The sequence below is a fragment of the Dermochelys coriacea genome, chromosome 1, assembly GCF_009764565.3.
Source record: "Dermochelys coriacea isolate rDerCor1 chromosome 1, rDerCor1.pri.v4, whole genome shotgun sequence".
Lineage (NCBI taxonomy): Eukaryota > Metazoa > Chordata > Testudines > Dermochelyidae > Dermochelys > Dermochelys coriacea.
The window spans coordinates 239,246,391-239,266,406 of NC_050068.2; the positions used below are offsets into that span (position 1 = coordinate 239,246,391).

The window sequence follows — 20,016 nt, forward strand, 5'->3', positions numbered from 1 at the left end:
ACTACATCCCACGCTTTCTTGCAGCTGCAAAGAATTGTGAGTTAGCTTCATGATGAGAAATCAGGGGCTTTTTGTTGTTGCTGCCGCTGCTTGTTTATAAGGTATGCTTGCTGAGGGGATGATGGGTCCTGGGTAGAAATAGTGGTAGGAGTCCTGTGAATACTCTTTGGTAACGTTTCTCATCCATTTTTGGAACTTGACCCAGTTTGGGGAAGTTTGGATTCTCAGGACTAGTTTCTCTGTTGCTCTCCAGCCTGTGTCATCATTTATACCAGTGCAAAATGCTATCAAAATCAGAATGGCCATGAGATTTGCACACACTTTGCACTGGTATAAATGACGAAATAAAAAAGTGCAGGGCAACAAAGAATCTAGTCTCAGGTTTTTGGTCAATTTCACTGCAGAGACAGAGCATAGAAACATAGATTTGGATCCATATTCAAACTTCCCCAAAGTTCAGGAGGCACAAGGTGGTTTGGATGTTTCCAGTCAGGCCCTTCTTCTATCTTTATTTCAGAGATGGTCTTGGCAATTGTCATCAATAAATGACAAAAACCTGACCTCTAGTGGTTGTAACTAACAGATACAATGTCAGCTTAAGGTGGAATATTGAAAGAAAAAGAGCGTAGCAGTATAGAAGCCTTTCTTAGCATAGTTGTCCAAATGTTGATACACTTTTCCCCAAGAATATTTAAAACCCAGGGCATAATCTTGTTCTCAGTCATACTAGTTTTACATAAGCAGTATTACCAACCCCAAGTTTTCAAAAATTATGAAAAACATATATATTTGGCATTCCTTTTATTTGCTCTCTGATGTTGCCAAGTTTAGCGTTCACATTTTCAAACTTTTCTCTGCAGCCATAAGGGCTAGAAACTTACTTTTTTAAAAACTGAAGCTTGGATTGTCAGGCAATAGCCTGATTGCAGGCGCTTGAGGCTTTAAGAAACACACTAACCATTAAGAAAAGGAGTACTTGTGGCACCTTAGAGACTAACTAATTTATTAGAGCATAAGCTTCCGTGAGCTGCAGCTCACTTCATTGTGAGGGTTGGCAAGACTGCCACTGGTGGAACTCCATTAACCTCAGAAGAGTTACTCTCTACTTGCCCCAGTATAAAAGTGAGCTCAGAGTCAGGTCCCTAGTTTTTATGCCTATTAAGTCTTCTTTACCTGGAAGTCTGGAGAGATAAGTATAATAGAATTACACACCTTCCACCAGGGGATCTCAGAGGGCTCACAGATAATTTCTTACAACTCTTCTGTGAGGTCAGGGAGTATTATCTTCATTTAATAGATGGGGAACTGACAATTAAGGCACAGAGTTAAAGGTTAGATCCTCCACTGTTTTTAAATGGGTGCAGCTCCATTTATTTCAATGGACATTTACCCAATTACACACCAGCTGAGAATCTGGCTTTGTGTTTTCCAAAGCTTGGGGAGGCACACACAGCAGCAATGTTCTGAAAGTTTCAGTGGGTGGCCCTCCAGTGGAGGCCTGGATACCCAGGCAGTGTGAGTGTCTAACACACAGAGTAGATTTTCAAAGCACAGAAATGTCCCACATTCTGCTTTGGAAAAACCACCACCTAACAAAGAGTGCTCAAAACCAGAGAGTTAGTGATCTGCAGAGCACCCACAGGAGACCCTCTGAAAAATCCCCTGCATGTGACCTGCCTAAGATCTTTAAACTGGGGGCCTAATTCTCCCCTGCCTTGTGTAATCCCTTCTAGCAAAGTGAGAGTCAAACCATAACCATTTTGAGCTAGCAGTGCCTTATATTCACTTTACACAAGTATAAATGACCTCATATAGTGCAAAACCAATGAGGAGTCCTTTTGTTAGTCTCCAAGGTGCAACAAGGGCTCTTTGTTGTTTTTGCTGATACAGACTAACATGGCTACCACTCCGAAACCTGTCACATACAGTGCAACGCAGTAGAGAATTAGGGCTTCAACATACAAATCAGTGCCCATACACTCGCTGAGGTTCAGGTTGGTTTGGTTGGAAACACTAACGGGAATCTGGCTACATTAATTAGAGATGGACCAAAATCAGATCCACATTGTACAGCTAGTCCCTATCTCTGTGATAAGCAGCTCATGTACAGAGTTCAGGAGAACCGCATGGTCCATAGTGAATGCTGGGTTTGCTCCAGCTCAGCTCCCCGTCTCTTTGCTGAGAGGAAGGGTTTTAAAAGTGGCTGTTTGGGAAGCAAGGTGGGGAGAAGGTCTTTAGGATGACGAGGCTTCACAGTCAGTTGTTAGAAACCACTGGGGAGTGGTTCTGTTTACTTTCTGATTATGCTGTTTTACTTTTTAATTATAGGCAAGAACCCTTGAGAAAAAGACCTGGCTGAATGAAGTTTTTTTTTCTTTTCCTTTTGATTTGTTCCAGCTTGCAGGGTCAAACCAAACCAAAATCTAATCACCCTTGAAAGATGGGGAAATTCATGTGTCTATCCATCTGTGCTGTTTCGGTGTTGGAGGGAAGTGAGCCCCCATCTACAGTGGGCTGTATTCATTGGTATGCTCAGCTACTTTGCACTGCTCCCAAAATACTAGGGTCCAGATTTTTAAAGGTATTTTTGGCACCCAAATCTTATTGATTTCAATGGGAATTAGGCACCCAAATACATTTAAAAATCTGGCCATAAATATCTATAAACCCAGTGCAGCCAGACAGATGCTCCAAGTCTATGGTTTCCTTTGTGTTGCTTTGACAGGGCAAGAGCAGACAAAGTGGTATCAGTGACTCTTGCCCAGACTGCATGTTGAGGTGCAAAGTGATTTGGGGTCATTCGGGATAAGGAAGTGATATAAAAATGGAAGTTGTTTTGTGCTGGGTTTTTGTTTGTTTGTTGTGCTTTTTAAAAAAATGCTGACATCTGTGAAGGCTGCCTGTGAGAGCGTTTGTGTGTGTGTGTTTGTATGCGCATGCGCACATACGCTTTCAGTTTTAGTCCCCCTGGGAGCCAGGGCATAATAATATTTTGGACTTTAATGCACTCCTGGGTACCAAAGTGCAGTACAGACATTAATGAATTAGGCCTCACTACACCTCTGTGAAGTAAAGTATGTATTATTCCCAGGTACATATAGAGAACCTAAATCTCTGTGTTTCAGGTACAAATTACCAAAAGAAGCCTTTAATTTTGAGCACCTCCTATGTGTTGAGTGTCTACTTTTAAACACTTAGGGTATGTCCACACTATAATAAAAGACTCGCAGCATGGCCACAGCTGGCCTGCAGCTGACTGTGGGACTATAAAACAGCAGTGAAGATATTCAGGCTCAGGCTGGAGCCTGGCCTCTGAGCACTTGTGAGGGGGATGGATCTCTGAGCCCGGGCTCCAGTCTGAACCCAAATGTCTACACACTACAGTTTTAGCTGTGCAAGCCCAAGTCGCTGACCTGGGTTCTGCGACTTGGTGTCATGGTTTTTTATAGCAGTATAGACATAACCTTTGGGCCAATTTTCAGGGATGCTGAGCAGGTCCCATAGACTTCATTTGGAGTTATGGGGGCTCAGCTCCTCTGATGATCAAGATCTAGGGCTGAAAACCTCATTCCACTTAAATCTGTAGGAACTTTACCATTGAGTTTGATGGCACAAGGATTTCACCCTAGCTGTCTAAAATTTGGCACCCCAAAGGTGAGGAACCCAAAATTAAAGGCTACATTAAAAAATGACCCACTCAAGGTGTCTCAGACATTTTGGAGATGAGTCTGATCTTCTGCTTTAGGCACAAAATTACCTCTTCTTCCCCTAGCACAGATAAAGAATAGCCTATATTAAATTGAGACAACTTCACACCTGGACATTATCTGAAATAAATCCTTCCTATGCCCAAGCAAATGGATTAATTTTTCTGCAAATGGAAAGTTCCCAGGATGAAGCATGGAAGAATATGATACCACATTTGGCAGGAGTAGTTCATCACAGCTGCCCAATGCTGAGTCATCTACCCAGGGGTGAAAGTAAGTCTAGGGACTTACTGGTATGGGGCTGGGCTGGGGCCAGCTCTGGCCCCCGGAAGGGGTGGGGCCTCAGGCGGACGGGGCGGGGTTGGGGAGGTCAGAGCCAGCCCCTGCCCACCCTGTACCGACAAGTGCCTCGTTCCCCCTCCCCGGGATAACAGCGGCAGCCAGGGGCTCTGGCAGCAGCGGGGCCAGAGTCCTGGGCCCTTTAAATCATCCCCAGAGCCCCGGCAGCAGGGCTCCGGGGACGGGGCTCCAGCCGCCACTACCGCCCAGGCCCTTTAAATCGTCCCCAGAGCCTGCTGGAGCCTTGGGCAAGCAGCGGTGGGGCTCTGGGGAGGATTTAAAGGGCCCAGCCGCCACTACCGCCCTGGGCCCTTTAAATCGCCACCCGAGCCCCACCACCGATACCCCAGGGCTCCGGCTGCAGGGCTCTGGCAGCAATTTAAAGGGCCGGGGACTCCAGCCGTTACTGGGAGCCGCAGGCCCTTTAAATTGCACCCGGGGAAGCCAATCCACCCCGGTACGGTGCACCTGTTCTTGCTGGTACGCCGTACTAGGGCATACCGGCTTTCGCCTCTGCATCTACCACTTAGAACAGATTCACAGGATTTCTAATCCCAGATCTCTCTGCTCTCTCAAAAACACCAAGGAGAGACTGTAGGGCTGACCTTTGCCAAGGTAAACCACCTTTACTATTCTTTGTGCAAAATTAAAATGTTAAAGGCATGAAATAAAGAGCGGTGGAGTCTAGAAGTGATTTATCTAAACTGTATGTGTTGTGTTTTCTCTTAAATAAGAAACAGAAGAACTAGGGCAGAACACCCAAATTCTTCCATATTAACCGGCCCTAATAGAATATTTCCCGCTCCATAAGCAAGCCAGAAATAACAGCCCTTTTTGTCAAAGAATGGTTACAGGGACACGCAATATGAATAATACATTCCATTTTCTGAATCATGTGAATGATGATGCTGCTTGAAGGACTCAAACATTTCCAAATAGCATTCAGAAAACACCTGGCTATTGATATTCAGGAGCCAGATTAACACCCAAGCATACATTTTTGTGGAAATGCCTGTGGGATAGGACTGGTGTGGGGAAGGAAAACTCCACAGAATGAAATATTCCATCTAGTGGTAGGGGCCTGGGGGAAACACAGATTGTGGAGGCTGCACTGCAACGCATCAATGCATTTCAGGGATTTATGTGGAAGGGAGCTCCATTCTGCAAAAATAGCTGTTCTCATGCCTCCCATCCAACCAAACAGGATTGCTATTGCCATCGACAAGGTCCATCTCTGGCTGCTCCTCACGCTTTACGCTCTCATTTTGCACAGAGCCCTGGGGGCTCATCCAGTCTCAAGTTACCAATAGTATCTCCTGCGCCTTCACAGTGGGCTTTGTGCTGACACCAGTAATGAGACAACCCCCCCCAAGATTTCACAAGCTACAGTTCAAGGCACTTCCGAGACTCAAAGTTTCCAGAGCAGCTGCAGAGTAGCAATATTAGAAGGTGTAGAGATAGCCTCCATTACCTTATCCTCGCCCTACTCCTCAAGACCTCAGAAAATGAAATGTCCTGGTAAATCTCTCCAGCCAAGACACATTTTACTTGATGCGTGCGTTACAGGCACACAGGTAAATGAGGGAAGATTTCACTTCAGTGGATTTATTGCTGTTGTAAAAATTACAGTGTGGCTCTTCAATTGAGAAAATATTTGTAATTTTTTTTTTGGAGGGTGGGTAGGTGGGAGGGGGACTAGGAATCAGTCCAAGCCACAGAGTTCAGATCCAGAAGGGAACTTTTCAAACGTTTGAAGGGTTCTGGTTTGGACCAACAGAGGTCAGCTGCAAAGCTTGGGTTCTCATTCCAAAGTCTGGGTGTGTTTGGACCAATCATAGGGAAACAATTATGGGACAATAGTGCTCTCATGTTTTTCTGGATAGGCTCTACTTACTGCCTCTTAGGGCGAGATACTGTCGCCCCTACATACCTTGAGTTTGGAGAGTAGACCCACTGAAGTGAATGGGACTACTCTCAGCATAAGGTACCAGTCAAAGTGAGTATATGATAACCCTTATTAAATAAAAAGAGCGAGTGCCTATATTTTTGAGCTGAGGAAGGTACTGAATCTGCCCTAATAGCCAAGAGAGGGAAACTACATACAATTAACCAGGCAAACAAACACAGTCTCACCCAGTTTCACAATCTGTGGTGTGGAGGTGTTGCTGCCTCTCTCAGTACAAGCAGTTACTGAAAGGTTGTAGATGTCTCCCGGAGGCAGGCTCAGAACTGCAGTCATCACATTCCGTGTCACCTACAATGATCATTGGTACCAAGTATTAAATATTATCCAAACAAGAGAGCCTGTTTGAAGAAATAAATCAAGCACTTAATGCACTCTGGACAAAATTCTAATCATCAGCATAAATCACTTCTGCATACTCTGCTCGTTATATGTTCTAATTCCCAATGACATTGATGGATGCAAGACACAAGTTCAAGAGAATGTCACAGTGCAGAGAGAAGTAAATTTTACAGTATATTTCCTATTGGTTGAAACAAACATAGCTAGTGAAAGATTTTTTAAAAAACAACTTTGAGGGGACTTTTTAAATCTGGATTTTGCAAGTTACATCAAACTTTTGAATAACTCTGACCAAACCACAGATCAGAGCACCCTGGAACTTTGGGTATTGAAAATCAGTTTGGAATCTCTAGGAATAATATAAAAGTTAGGGATGGGTGAGCCTGTACAGATATAACCCAAGATCTTGCCTCTAGATTTGCATGGGAGGATCCTTGCACTCATATGGAACCCTGCTGACTTCTCAGAGACTCCGCATAGGTCTACCTGCACAGAGTGGATTGCAGGCTCAGGCCATAGGAAGAACTGATTTGAACCATGCCAAGAATTCAAATTGAACCTGGAACTGAATGTGCTTTGAGGTTCAAAAAGAGTTTGAATAACTTTTGCTCTATTATTTTTAATGTCCATGCACTTCTCCCATTTCCCAGTTGCCACCGAAACAGGAATCAGAGTTGATGAAATGCCATAAGAAATGTGTTGGGAACAACCTTTCTAACCCAGCTACAAGCAATGCACATCAGAAACCTCATGATAGTACCCATCCTCAACCAATTGTGTAATTAATACCACCTGAAAAAAAATGTGCAAATTATATTGCCTGCAACTAAAAAGGAAACACAGGCATGTTTTTGGGTTAAGTCACTAGTAACTAAAAATTGAAGAAATGTAGGGTCAAAAATCATATAATTCATTTATTTTTAAAAGAAATATTATTTGTTTTACTCATAGCACTTTATATTAGTAAAACTGTGGTTGCATTTTTAAATTCTCACTTAATTTTACCACATTTGTGCTATTTGTTTCCTTTGTGCACATTAAAATGAGCCTGCTTGGTTTAGCTTTCTATTTGCAAGTGTGGATCATACAAGGTGCTAGCCAGGCTAGCCAGCCACAATTCCCAATTCATTTTATGGATATAGTGGGTACTCAGCACCTCAACATTTCAGACACCTAAAGGTAGTTTCACTTACTAATTCTCATGATCGACCAATCGATCATGCTTCTGATCTGGGGTAGCAAAAACTTAACTCAGGGTCCTACCCAAGTTCAAACCCAGTCTCCACCACCACCACCCTCCACACACAAACACCTCTGACTTGGGTTTGGAATGCTGAAAGCCTAGGCTAGCTGATCCAGCTGGGGTATGCCTCAGAGCTGGTTTAACTCAGACTGGAACCTGCCCACTTTGCAGTAAGGATGCAGGCTAAATCAGTCACGTGTGGATAGTCGTCCAATGCCCTTCCCACAATTCCCCTAGAACAGACAAGTTCTCCTGAAATTGATACAACTGACGGGAAACTCATTCTTTCTTTAAAAAACCAAGAAGGACTATATTTTAAAAAGTCTTAAATGGGTTGTAAGCCCTTATACTGACACATTGCAAAGGGGTACACTTAACCCACTAGGGTTTGCAGAAGCTCAATCGACCTGACCTTAGTTTGTAATATGAAGTTTATGTATTGAGCATGACAACTTTTTTTTGTTGAAACATTTGAAAGAACAAATGCGCAGTCACAAAGCTTTAAAAATCTTATTGACTTACACTCTTTTTGATTTTTTTCTTGCCTTCAGCAATGACCATCCAGTGCAGCATCCTGGAATGAGACAGGTCAGTCCCATCATCTCCATACGTCCAACTGACATACAGCAGATTGTTGAAATATTCTATTGAGGTGATCTCTGGTGACACTGGGGCTGGGGAGAACAAGACAAAGATGTTAGAAACAAGATTTAACTTAATATATAATTAAGTCAAAAAATTAAGCTTGGTTATTCACTGCCAAAGTGACTTTATTGGGAGAAAGAGCTTAACAAAAAAAGTAGACATATATGAATAAGACTAGTACCTGTAATTGCTTGCAGGTACAGTTGGTTGGAAAACTGAAAAGTTTCCAAATAAGAAGTCTTAATTCAAAATCTCTCCATTGAAAAACGTTGGAAGTTGCAAACCAATTTGAAACACAAACTTCATTTCAACTCCACATTTTTAAATGAACCTAAAAATTAAGTTTAAACTTAAAACGTTTCCACTTCTTTAAGAAAACCGAAATGAAACTACTTTTTAAGTGAAAAATAAATGAAAATTTTCTTTGAGAATCTAGTTTATACTTCAAGTCATTTCATTTCAGTTTCTGTAAACAAAAACAACCTTTTAAGTCAGAACAAAACAGTTTGGTTTGTTAAGAAACGTGGATTAAACCCAGAAATTTTTGCTCTGAAATTTCCTGTGGGAAAACTGATTTTTTTATTTAATCAAAATTCCCATCTGCCTGCGAAACATACACTACTTTAGTTTTGAAAAAAACAATTTTCAACAAGACAACTTTCTGCACAAAAATGTTGACCAACTCTATTCCCAGGGTGAAATTCACCCCCTTCCAAAAGGCCAGCACAAAGCCTGTGCATCACTTAAGTCCTCAAAATAAACTTTAAGTGAAAATTAAGTGGAGTGAGGTGAACTCCAATGATGCCCTAAAACCACAACTGAGCTCACAGTGACTTCAATGGCATTGTGTGGGTACAACAAAGTGGCATATTATTCAGCATATATAGTATATTTTTTGGGAACTACATGATGAAAAAACTGAGTTTCTTGCACTTTGTAAAGCCATTTACACTCGTGGAAAGGGAGTTCAGAGTGAGTTTAACACACTACCATTCTGATACAGTGCATTTTACACTCATTTCATAAGGCTGTGGAGAATCAGAACCTAGACTATTCTTTAAGTGACCACAGGATGTCACTGTTGCTGTCACAAACGTAGCTGAGAGTATACATTTTATCTTGCATTTGAACTTTTGACTCTAAGACCAGGACAAAGGTTTATGAAGTGGAAATTTAGGATGGTAGCAAATACAATTTTAAGCAATTTTAATAGTATTTTTATAGTGCTCCTATCAAGTCCCTCTCGAAACCCCCTTCTTCCATGATGCCCACAACAAATTAATTTATAGTACATTTTTTTAAAAAAAATTATGATGTCCCCCCTACTCTGGATTGCCCAGTGCACCCTATTTTTAGGTCTCTCTGTCTGAGTACAAGCTTTCCTAGGGAGGAACTGTCTCTACTTGTGTAATGAGCAGTCTGAGTGCATTATTGAAATGAAATAAAGGAATAATAATGGTAATAATTCTCTCTTATTTCTCTCTCAACATGGACAAAATCATTTGTTTCCTTTTTTGTGTGCACTCAAAATGTTAACAGATTTAGAAGGATCAAGAAGCAAGATGTGTAAAAAATAAACACACAAGAAAGAGAGGAAATGAAAACTACAAGCATCCGTATGAAAGAACAAAAGACAACTTCCACACGAGAACAGACATTACTATACTTAGACCTATACATGCTGCCCTTTATCATGATATTTATTACTAACTAACTAACTTGCATCTGATGAAGTGAGCTGTAGCTCACGAAAGCTTATGCTCAAGTAAATTTGTTAGTCTCTAAGGTGCCACAAGTACTCCTTTTCTTTTTGCTGATACAGACTAACACAGCTGCTACTCTAACTTCAAAGTACGTTCTGTCTTCCATCTAGATAAATGTCTTTATATTTTAATATGAATGTTTTTGTTTGTATTTTTAAATCCAGCTGTTTACAAAAGGTGCCATTGGAACCTCATTAGTTCCCTACTTTGCAGCGTTTGTAGTGTCACAATGTCGCATATAATAAATACAGCAGGATATCACAGTTGCTGCAGGAGCCTGGGGTGCTGAATGAAGGGGGTTATAAGTGGTGAATTTACTTATATACAGTCTTGAAGCCTTACAACTCGCCCTCCCCAACAGAGGACTTCAAACCAGAGGTGGCTGGAAAGACCTATGTCACCTAATCATGTTGGGTTTTTTTTTGGTTGTTTGTTTTTTGCTTTTTTTTTTTTTTACATTCCAGCTGCTGTAGATCACTTAAATGCCAATCCTGCAATGAGCTCCACACAGGCATTAATTTCAACTGGGATCCACATAGATGCAGCACTGCCTGCATGAAGCCTGTTGCAGGATCTGGACCCAACACCTGTGATTATCTTTGTGTTTTGGTGTAAATGGTATGTTGACATTTCCAGACTACAAGGTTGAACCTCTCAGCAATAAAAGCAGCACACAAGTTTGGTTGTAACAGCAGGAAGAGCAGAAAAGGTGAGGCTTTTTCTGTAGAACATCAGGCTCAAACTGTACAGAGCAAGTAATATTGTTAATATGGATACAGGAAAGGCAAATGTGTTCAATAAATATTTCTGTTCTTTATTTGGAAAGAAGCAGGATAATGTATTCATATCACATGAGGAGGATGAAGTGCTTTCTAGTTCATTTGTAACTAAGGAAGATGTTAAACTGCATCAACTAGGAATAAACATTTTTAAAGCAGCAGAACCAAGAGTCCTTGCACCCAAGAGTACTAAAAAGAGTTGGCTGAGAAGATCTATGGCTCACTGATGTGAATTTATAATAAATCCTGGAATACCAAGGAAATTCCAGAAGACTGCTAATGTTGTGCCAATATTCAAAAAAGGCAAGCAGGATGACTGGGTAATTACAGACCTGTTAGCCTGACATCAATCCTGGACAAAATAATGGAAAAGATAACACAGGATTCAAATTAATTCAGAATTAAAGGATAGGAATATAATTAATGTCAGTCAGCATGGTTTTATGGAAAATAGGTCTTGTTGAACAAACCTGATTTCAATTTTTGTATGAGATTTCAGGTTTAGTTGATAAAGGTAACTGCACAGATATAACACACACAGACTTTTGTAAAGCATTTGACTTTAGTACCACGTGACATTCTGATTAAAAATGAGCAATATACAGTATCAATAAATCACACATTAAATGGATTAACTGACATCTCAAAATGTAGTTATCAATGGAGAATCATCATTGAATGGGGGAGTTTCTAGTGGGGTTCTGCAGAGATAAGTACTAGGCCCATTCAACATTTCATCAATGATTTGGAAGTAAATATACGATCACTGCTGACAAAATTTGTAGATGACACAAATACTGGCAGAGCATTAAATAATGACGAAAAAGGGCAGTCAGACAGAGTGTTCTGGATTGCGTGGTAAACTGGGCCCACTCAAACAGAATGAAGTTTAATATAGCCAAATGAAAAGTTATACATCTAGGAGCATGGACGTAGGCCATACCTACCTTGTACATACCTACGGAACGGGGCATCCTGGAAAGCTATAGCTCTGAAATGAATCTAGGGGTCCATGGTGGACAAACAACTCAAGATGTGTTCCCAGTGTCATTCTATGACAAAAAGGATTCATGCAATTCTTGAATGAATACATAGGGGAGTAGAAGGTAGGGAATGATTTTACCTCTGCATATGGCATTGGTGAGACTGATGTTGGAATATTGATTCTGGAATACATTTAAAAAGGATGTTGAAAAATTGAAGAGGGAGTGTACAGAAAAGAGCCACAAAAACAATGTGAGGACTGGAGAAAATGCCTTAAGTGAGAGACTTAAAGAGCTCGAGCTCTTTAGCTTATCAAAAAGAAGACCGAGTGGTGATTTGGTTAAATTGTACAAGGGAGAAAATAGCAGGTACTAAAGGGCTCTTTAACCTAGTGGAGAAAGACATAACAAGAACCAATGGCTGGAAGCTGAATGCAGACAAATTGAAATGAGAGATAAGGCACACATTTTTAACAGTGAGGGTGATTAACCACTGGAACAAACTATCAAGGGAAGCGGTGGATTCTCCATTTTTTGAAGTCTTCAGATCAAGACTGGGTGCCTTTCTGGAGGATATGCTTCAGCCTAACACAAGTTATTGGGCTCAATATAGGGGTAACTGGGTGAAACGTAATGGCCTGTGATTATACAGAAGATCAGACAAGATGATCTAATGATTCTTTCTGGCCTTCAACATTCTGAATCTATGAACTCTATGAAAGTTCTTGATTTTGAAAAGCATCTAACTCAAGGGAGAGAGTATGCAAGAGGTCTATTCATTTGTTTCAGATTGTGTCCATGTCTAGTAGATAAAAACTTGATCCATTTCTCCACTGAAGGCACTGGCAGGTTTTCCTTGTCATCAGTGACAGCTGGACATAGCCCTATGGCAGATGAAAATTTGTAGTAACCCTTCCATGGCTCAGTTTTGTTGCATCTTCTGAAAACACCATATTGAAGAGTCCAGGCCCCACTGGGGCATTTGCACTTTAAAATGCTGTCCTTGAAGCACACAACAAAGGTGCGGAGAGACATATTTCTTCCCTCGTGCTTGGCTGAGTATATTATGTAGCAACCAAATGGTTAAAAAGTGACTTCATTACACTGACACAGAAAATGGATGAGAAACGTTACCAAAGAGTATTCACAGGACTCTGGCAGTCACTATTAATTTTACAAGTCATATGCCAAAAAAATCATTGACAATAGAGCTCATAGAAGTGAGAGCAGATGTTGCAGGATGGGATTTTACCATTGACTTCAGTGCAGCCAGGATTCAGTGATTATTTTTCTCCGACAGCTAAATCAGGCCTATCTATATTAAATCCCCTACAAGTGGTGTTCACTGAGCTGCCGCTGCAGCACCATCTCCACAACTCTCCCAATTGATCTCCAGACCAAGCAGAAGTGCCTGAACAGTCCAGTGTCTCCACTGGAGGGAGTGAATGGAAAATAGGTGGGCTAATTTTAGTGACAAATTTTTACTGCTCTTAGCCCACCTAGGAGAAAATGGGTTCTATTCTATCTTGTGCAGGATCAGAATTATTCACTGCTTTCCCATCAGTTACACGTGTGTAATTGCTCTACACAATGGCACTCTCCAGGATGTGCAGAGGACATTATTTTGCTCTACAAAATGGCATACTCCATGTGGGGTGACCTCACGTGCACTGTATGTGTGAGGTCAACCCAGATGGAGAATGCCATTTTGTAGAGCAAAATGGGGTCTTCCATGAGGCATGACCTTGCAGAAGCTCCAGAACATAGTGTTCCAGTGCATTCTAGCTCCACTACACCACTGCCCAAGAATTCCCGAAGTGCTGGGTCCCTTCACTGACCTCTCTCAGACTGATCCAATCAGCACTGTGTTCCTGGCACTATTTATTTATTGTTGCATTGCTTTCAGTGTATTTTATACTACTCTCCAAATGTTAAAATTCTCACTGAAGAATGCATTGCAGATTTCAAAATGTCACACGACTGCACACTGTAGAAGTTGTTTGGGAAAGCCAGAGGTTTGGGTATTGAGGTAGGAATCATTTGGGGCTTTTGGCATCCAGGAAGCTGCGGGAAATGTTTTCAGTATCCAGTAGGCAGTGGAGATTTTTTTTTTATCATGGGGAGAAAATGCATATTTTCCTTCCCTTCTCATTGTGTGAAAAGTTGATTTTGATGTGGTTTTAAATTTTGTAGGGGGAAAAAGGGCATTTCCTTATTTTCCACCACAGCATTGCTTGACAGCAGCTAGATAATTAGAGCTGGTCAGAAATTTATTTTCTCTTTCTGAAAAAAATGTTGCCGATTTTTTTCCCCCATCAATATTTTCTAAAGGAAATATTTTGTTGGTTTCCGACAAACACCCAAAAGGAAAGCAGACATTTTCCATGAAAATTTTTGGTGTGTCAAAAATCCAATTTCCCCAATTTTCAACTGGCGCTACGGATAGCCCGCTGCTCCCCACCTATCTGCCACTGCATCCAAAAATGACAAATGAGCACATTAGCTTGATTTTTCTGCTAAATTGAACTGAGAGGTGTTAACAGTGGAAGTCTGATGAGTATCAAACCACATTATTTCACTTCTGATCCTTTTAGTAGAAACATCAATCTAACGTGCTCGTTGTTGTTGGAGACAGTAGCAGGTACTGGTTCACGGTATTGCAAGTCCCCGAAAGCAATTCAGTTTTGCTTCTGCCATAATATCATTTTTATTTCAGAGGAACATTATCTTATTAATTATTATTTGTATTGTGATAGCGTGTTGAGGCCCCAGTACATATCAGGACCCCCTCATGCTTTACCATGTACACACAAATAGTAAAATATGTTCCTTGCACTGAAAGGCTTACAATCTAAATAGACAAGACAGAATAAGGGTGGCAGCAGAAAAGAGAGGCACTGAGGGATGCAGTGATTTGTCACAGTACAGGTCAATGGCAGGGGCATGAACAGAACCCAGGTAAATTGACTCTTTAGTTATTAGGCTAAAGATTTGTCAGAGCATTGGTCCATCCATTTCAATATTTTGGAAGCAAGATATTGGAATAGATGGACCTATGGACCATCCACTCCCATATCCTGCTTCCAAAAGTACTCATTAACTGAAGCTCTGGGGATGGCAACCTCCTTCTCCTTTAATTCATCTTTAATCCACCTGGCCAATTAGGTATTGCTGCACAGGTGGTCTGCAAACACTATCTGAGGTTGTATAATTATTATTAATCATCCTAAAATTACACAACCCTTTTTTGAAATCCATCCACAGTATTTCATTGGCTTTTTTAATCTGGAACAACTTTTTAAACTTATTTCTGGGGGGGGGTACATAGTGTTCCCAAAGGCAATATATGTTTACTTCCATCTTCAACCTGAAAGTGTTATCTATATGGGGATCGCCTTGTCAATAGGAGTTTATGGTGCTCAGCCTCTCCAGGAGTTACTCACCATCTTGCAAAATTGAACCCCAAGAATCTGAGTGGGGAGTGAAGGGGCATCAACCTCAGTCAAGGACCCACTGGGAGATAATGAAGCCAGCTGAAGACCTGGCTCTATGTGATTTGCCCAAGGTCACAGAGGTAGCCTCTCAAGTGTCAGTCCGGTGCCTTGACCCCAAGACTATCCTCCCCCCGACCCATCCCCTTGCAATGAACAGAAGTAACACTTACCAGCAAAGACCAATGGGGAGTGTGAAAAAATTGTAGCACAAAACATGGCCAGCCTCATTTTGCACTAAAATAAACAGCCCTACAACATGTTAACTATTTATGCTGCAATAAATGTCACAACAATTTAATGTGTGTGAACTGTGGGGTATAGACTTAGATACTGTGAAGGGGAAAGAGATGGGGAGGAAAAAGAAGGACTTGGAACAGTAAAAATATACTTTGTTTAGTTTTAGTAACTGAACCCATAGTAACTGAAATACATTAAATTTACAAAAGCTCCCTTCGCTGCTCCATAATAATATAGCTCCCAGCTGAAGCATAATCCAGAGTTAGAACAATCCTTTGTCTTGGCTGAATAGGCAAGTTGTGTGGGCCTCTGACACGTTTCCTGACTAAACTTGGTCTTTGGCTTAGACAGAGGCCTGCTCTAGCCTGGAAACCCACAGGCTGAACAAAGCCTTTCAAGGGTGGAGCAAATCTTTCTTGGTTGGGCAGGCTTATGTCTAAGCCAGGCTTCCAAGCTAATGTCAGTCAAAGGCTAAATCTTCCAAAGCCAGAGCAGGCCCCTGTCAACCCAAGCTCCCAGAATAGAGGGAATCTTTCAAAGCTGAGTCTTTATAACTCCTGACTCCTGCCCTCTCTTAACTCCAGCCAATCAGCAATCACTCATCACAATAGAGCTACACAAATTCAGTAATAAAGTGGGCAAAACTAATGGTGCATAAAGGTGCAACTCATGAAGGGGCAGGTCAGCAATGAAATGATGTCTGTAATGAATCAAAACAACCTTCACATTTTTTCCTACCGGGCTTTAAAATTAAATTCTAAAAAGCCCTGCACAAATATTTACAGGTGACCACCACCATAATCTTTCTAGATACGTTTCCTCAGCACTCACATTTCCCCTTGCACTTCCTCCATGAACCACTTGCCATGCTGCTGCTTACCTGTTATGAAGCTGATGGTAGAACTGTCACAGCAGCTCAATTCTGGGTCTCCCCACGTCACCATGGTAACCCGAAAGTTGTAATACCAAGCGGGCAGTAGATTGGCTATTTTCTGAAAAGAGAGACAGCAAATGGCAAGTCACTGTTCAGTAGAGATTTTGTCAATGTAAAACATGACTGCCACTTGCTATAGAATAGATTTATTACTGCCACAATGGGTACAATGTTGCTGACTTGAGTGGAACAGTGCCCACATAAATCTGTGGTTAATTGAGCCCATTTTGAACTTTTAGATTTGTAAACTATTTTCAAAGAGAGAAAAAAGTAGGGCTAAATTCTGGTAGATGCTTGGAAAGAAGTTTAACTCTTCACCTCTTTTTTTCCCAGAAGGGAGTGCAATGATACATTTAAAAAGCTACAATAGCACAGACCCATATCCTGTTACAAAACAGCTGCCATTCGTACATTCCATTCCCAGGGATCATTTGCACCCTGATCTTGTACTTGCCCTAAGGATGTGTGGCTTTACTCCAGCGAGTACACCATTGAGCACAAGGAAGCTATTTGCCTGAGTAAAGATATTCATTTATGTAAGCGTTTGCAGGATTGAGGCTTTAATTTGTGCAATGGGCAACACACAGAGACCATTTCCTAGCCATGGAAACCATATTGTGTACAAACAAACATGTGGGAGCAGGGATTTGCTCATGTCCCAACACACTCATTGATTTCTAGAGCTGGTCCAAAGTTTTGTGATGGAAATTTCCTGTCAGAAAATGCTAATTAGGCAAAATCAAGATGTTCCATGGGAACATGTGGATTTCAATGAAATTTCATTTGAAAAAAGCAGAACTTCTTGTTTTGATTTGTTGTTTCAAATTTCATAATATAAATAGTCTCTGTTTTTCTGTCATACTCTAGACAAAGGGGGAATTCAACCCAGAACATTTTTAACTATATTTTCAAAAAATCAATTTTTATCAAAGCCAAGTCAATATGTTTTTTTCAAGGTTTGTTAGTATTGCCCCAGAACACACGATTCTGCAATATCACAGAGGCCAGAATGGTAATGGTTATAGGGAAACTTCAGGGGCAGTCTTAGAATGCATTGTGGGACATTTCTAGTGAACCCAAAAAATCCAAAGACTTAAAAGACTGAAAATAATGTTATAAAGTTAGTTAAACCATAGTGCCATGCAGTCCAGTCAGAGATGGGAGTCAGCAATCACTAATTTACTATTTAACTTTGCAGTTCATCTTTAAGAAACTTTCACTTTCATTTCCACAGTACAGTGACAGCTAGGCTTGGCAGAATTCAATTTTTATTTTCTTACAATGTTGACAGACAATATCAATGTTTATTTCTACACATTTTTTAGAATTTTAACTATTTAGATTTTCACAGTTGTGGGAAATGACACAGGGAGTCAGACAGTTATTGAATGACAGCAGACATGGCAATTTAAAAAGTTAAAGCTTTAAAACACACAAATTGTCAACATCTCATGTCAAAATATACAAAATAAGTATTCTTACATCAAAGCAATAAGTTCTTAAGTAGCATTCTTCTTACTTTGCTTATCTGTAAATGTAAATTATTGTTGATGGAAATCTTTTTTCACCGTTGTGTGTGTTTGGTGAAATCGACATTTACCAATACAAATCTAATCCTTCCAAGCAAAGATTTAAATCAAGATAAAGGACTTCTAACTCCTCATCTCTGCATGTACTTCCCATCAATATCAACTAGAATTGCACACAACAGTGGACAATATTACTTGTCATCAACCATTTTAACTTCTGAAGCTTTCTATTAAATGTCATTATTTCTAAGATCTCTTGGGTTTTACTCTAATTCTGCTGCATCATGATAATGACAAATTAATTACTCATTGAGTAGTTTATTTTGCCTTCTCATTTCCTTAGAGTTTTATATTTTAAATTTACAGTCGCATGCTCAATTCCAATTAAACCAGTGTTATCATAATGACTACATGAATGGTGTTATGCATGAGTCACAAATCATTATAGTTTTCAGTAGGAGCAACAGCTATTGCTATCCCTGTTTTTTGCATACTCAACTTCCTGAACAATTCTCCTTTTCAGCTGAAATTGTCTATGTTTTTTCTCAGTCCAAAGGTCAAGTTTTAACAAAATCTATCCATCCTCTCTTGACAGCTCGAAAAGTGTGTGTGGCAGGGAGGGGGGGGTGAGGGGATGAAGTGTACACTTTTGCTGAAAGTCCTCAATCTTGCAAAGTCTTATGCATATGCTTAAGCACATTTACAGGTTCAGGGCCTTTAAGTCTCGTTTGGCATGCACATAACTCAAAACCTAAATATTCCAGATGGCTCACTGACATTATCAATGTTAGTTATGTAGATGGAGCTTTATGCTATTTCCTCATGGAGATGCTACAGTTGCAAAAGTTTTTGACCACACAACTGTGGAAGTGCACACTAAATTCAGTGGGGAGGGGTTAATGTTTTAATTCTGTTGTGTCAAATCCTCTCACCTTGAACACAGCCCTAGCAAATGAACTTTGCACAGGGAAGTCCTGCAAGGATTGAGGCTGGGAAGGAATCCTCCCTGAAGTCTTGGAACACCAAACACCCATGGGCTAGAGTGCCATGTATAACCACTGAACCCACCCAAACTCCAGTGGAGGGAAGGTCCATCTACTATCCCCTTCCTAAACATACAATTAATAATTTGCACATGCATTAACTTTACCATGGTTTTCTGGCATTCCCTGGGGAAAATCTCTCTCTAATATCATGGTAAATCTCTATCACATGCGAAAACGTCCAGGGTTTAATAGAATCTGATGTGTCTGCTGGTCAGTGGGCAAAAGCTGAAAGAAACATTACCAGGAGCAAGCACCATACATGCAGGTGTGTGACATAATCTGTAATGGTTACTTTACCACTGATGCAGTTAAGGAGACAGTAGCTGCAATTTCATAGTAGGTCGTCCACTCAGAGGTCATCATTGATGGGTTGAAGTAAAACATTTCTACAACATACTTTCTGAACACCCCAAGGTAAGGCCTGTTCCAACTGAGAATCACAGCTGTAGGTCCCAAAGGATAAAGCATCAAATCCTTTATTCCAGTGGGTACTATAAAACAAGAAACTGGGGTTATTCGCATTGTCATTAGCAACTACACACATTTTCAGAGTTAGTTTTCTCTCCCCTTTAACCAGCCATTCATATTTTTGGTCCATTCTGGCAATAATTACTCCCATGCATATGCCTAACAGCTTGCTTGGGACTCCACACAGAAGTAACAAGTTGTAGCATTATTCCCTCAATTCTTATAGGCCTAAACTTTCAAAAATGACTACAGATTTTGAGTTCTTTCATTTTGGGGTGCTCAATTGAGATGCCTTGAAGAGGTCTGATTTTCAAAGGAGGGTGCTCAGAACTTTTTTGAAAATCAGGATCCTTTAAGGTGTCCCATTGTAGCTAGTCAAAATCTGAGGCATTAAAAATCATGATACTTGTGAAAGAGTTGACAATAATAACGAATACTTTCATGTCTATTCAACCGTCTATGGAAAATATCTGAAAGTGCTTTACAAGCATTAGTTAAGATTCAGAACGCAAGTGTTATTATCCCTGTTTCATAGACGGTGAAA

General features: G+C 40.7%; 1 protein-coding gene across 4 annotated transcripts in view; it reads right to left on the reverse strand.

Moving 5' to 3' along the window:
- PTPRO (protein tyrosine phosphatase receptor type O) overlaps nucleotides 1-20,016 on the reverse strand; it is a 207,675-nt gene that overhangs the window by 44,165 nt on the left and 143,494 nt on the right. For all 4 annotated transcript variants that reach the window (XM_038382970.2, XM_038382988.2, XM_038382979.2 and 1 more), the window contains exons 9-12: nucleotides 19,302-19,495; nucleotides 16,376-16,487; nucleotides 8,117-8,268; nucleotides 6,180-6,300 (exon numbers count right to left, since the gene is read on the reverse strand). In XM_038382970.2, coding sequence (XP_038238898.1) covers nucleotides 6,180-6,300; nucleotides 8,117-8,268; nucleotides 16,376-16,487; nucleotides 19,302-19,495 — 579 coding nt within the window. The remainder of the gene's footprint in view (nucleotides 1-6,179; nucleotides 6,301-8,116; nucleotides 8,269-16,375; nucleotides 16,488-19,301; nucleotides 19,496-20,016) is intronic.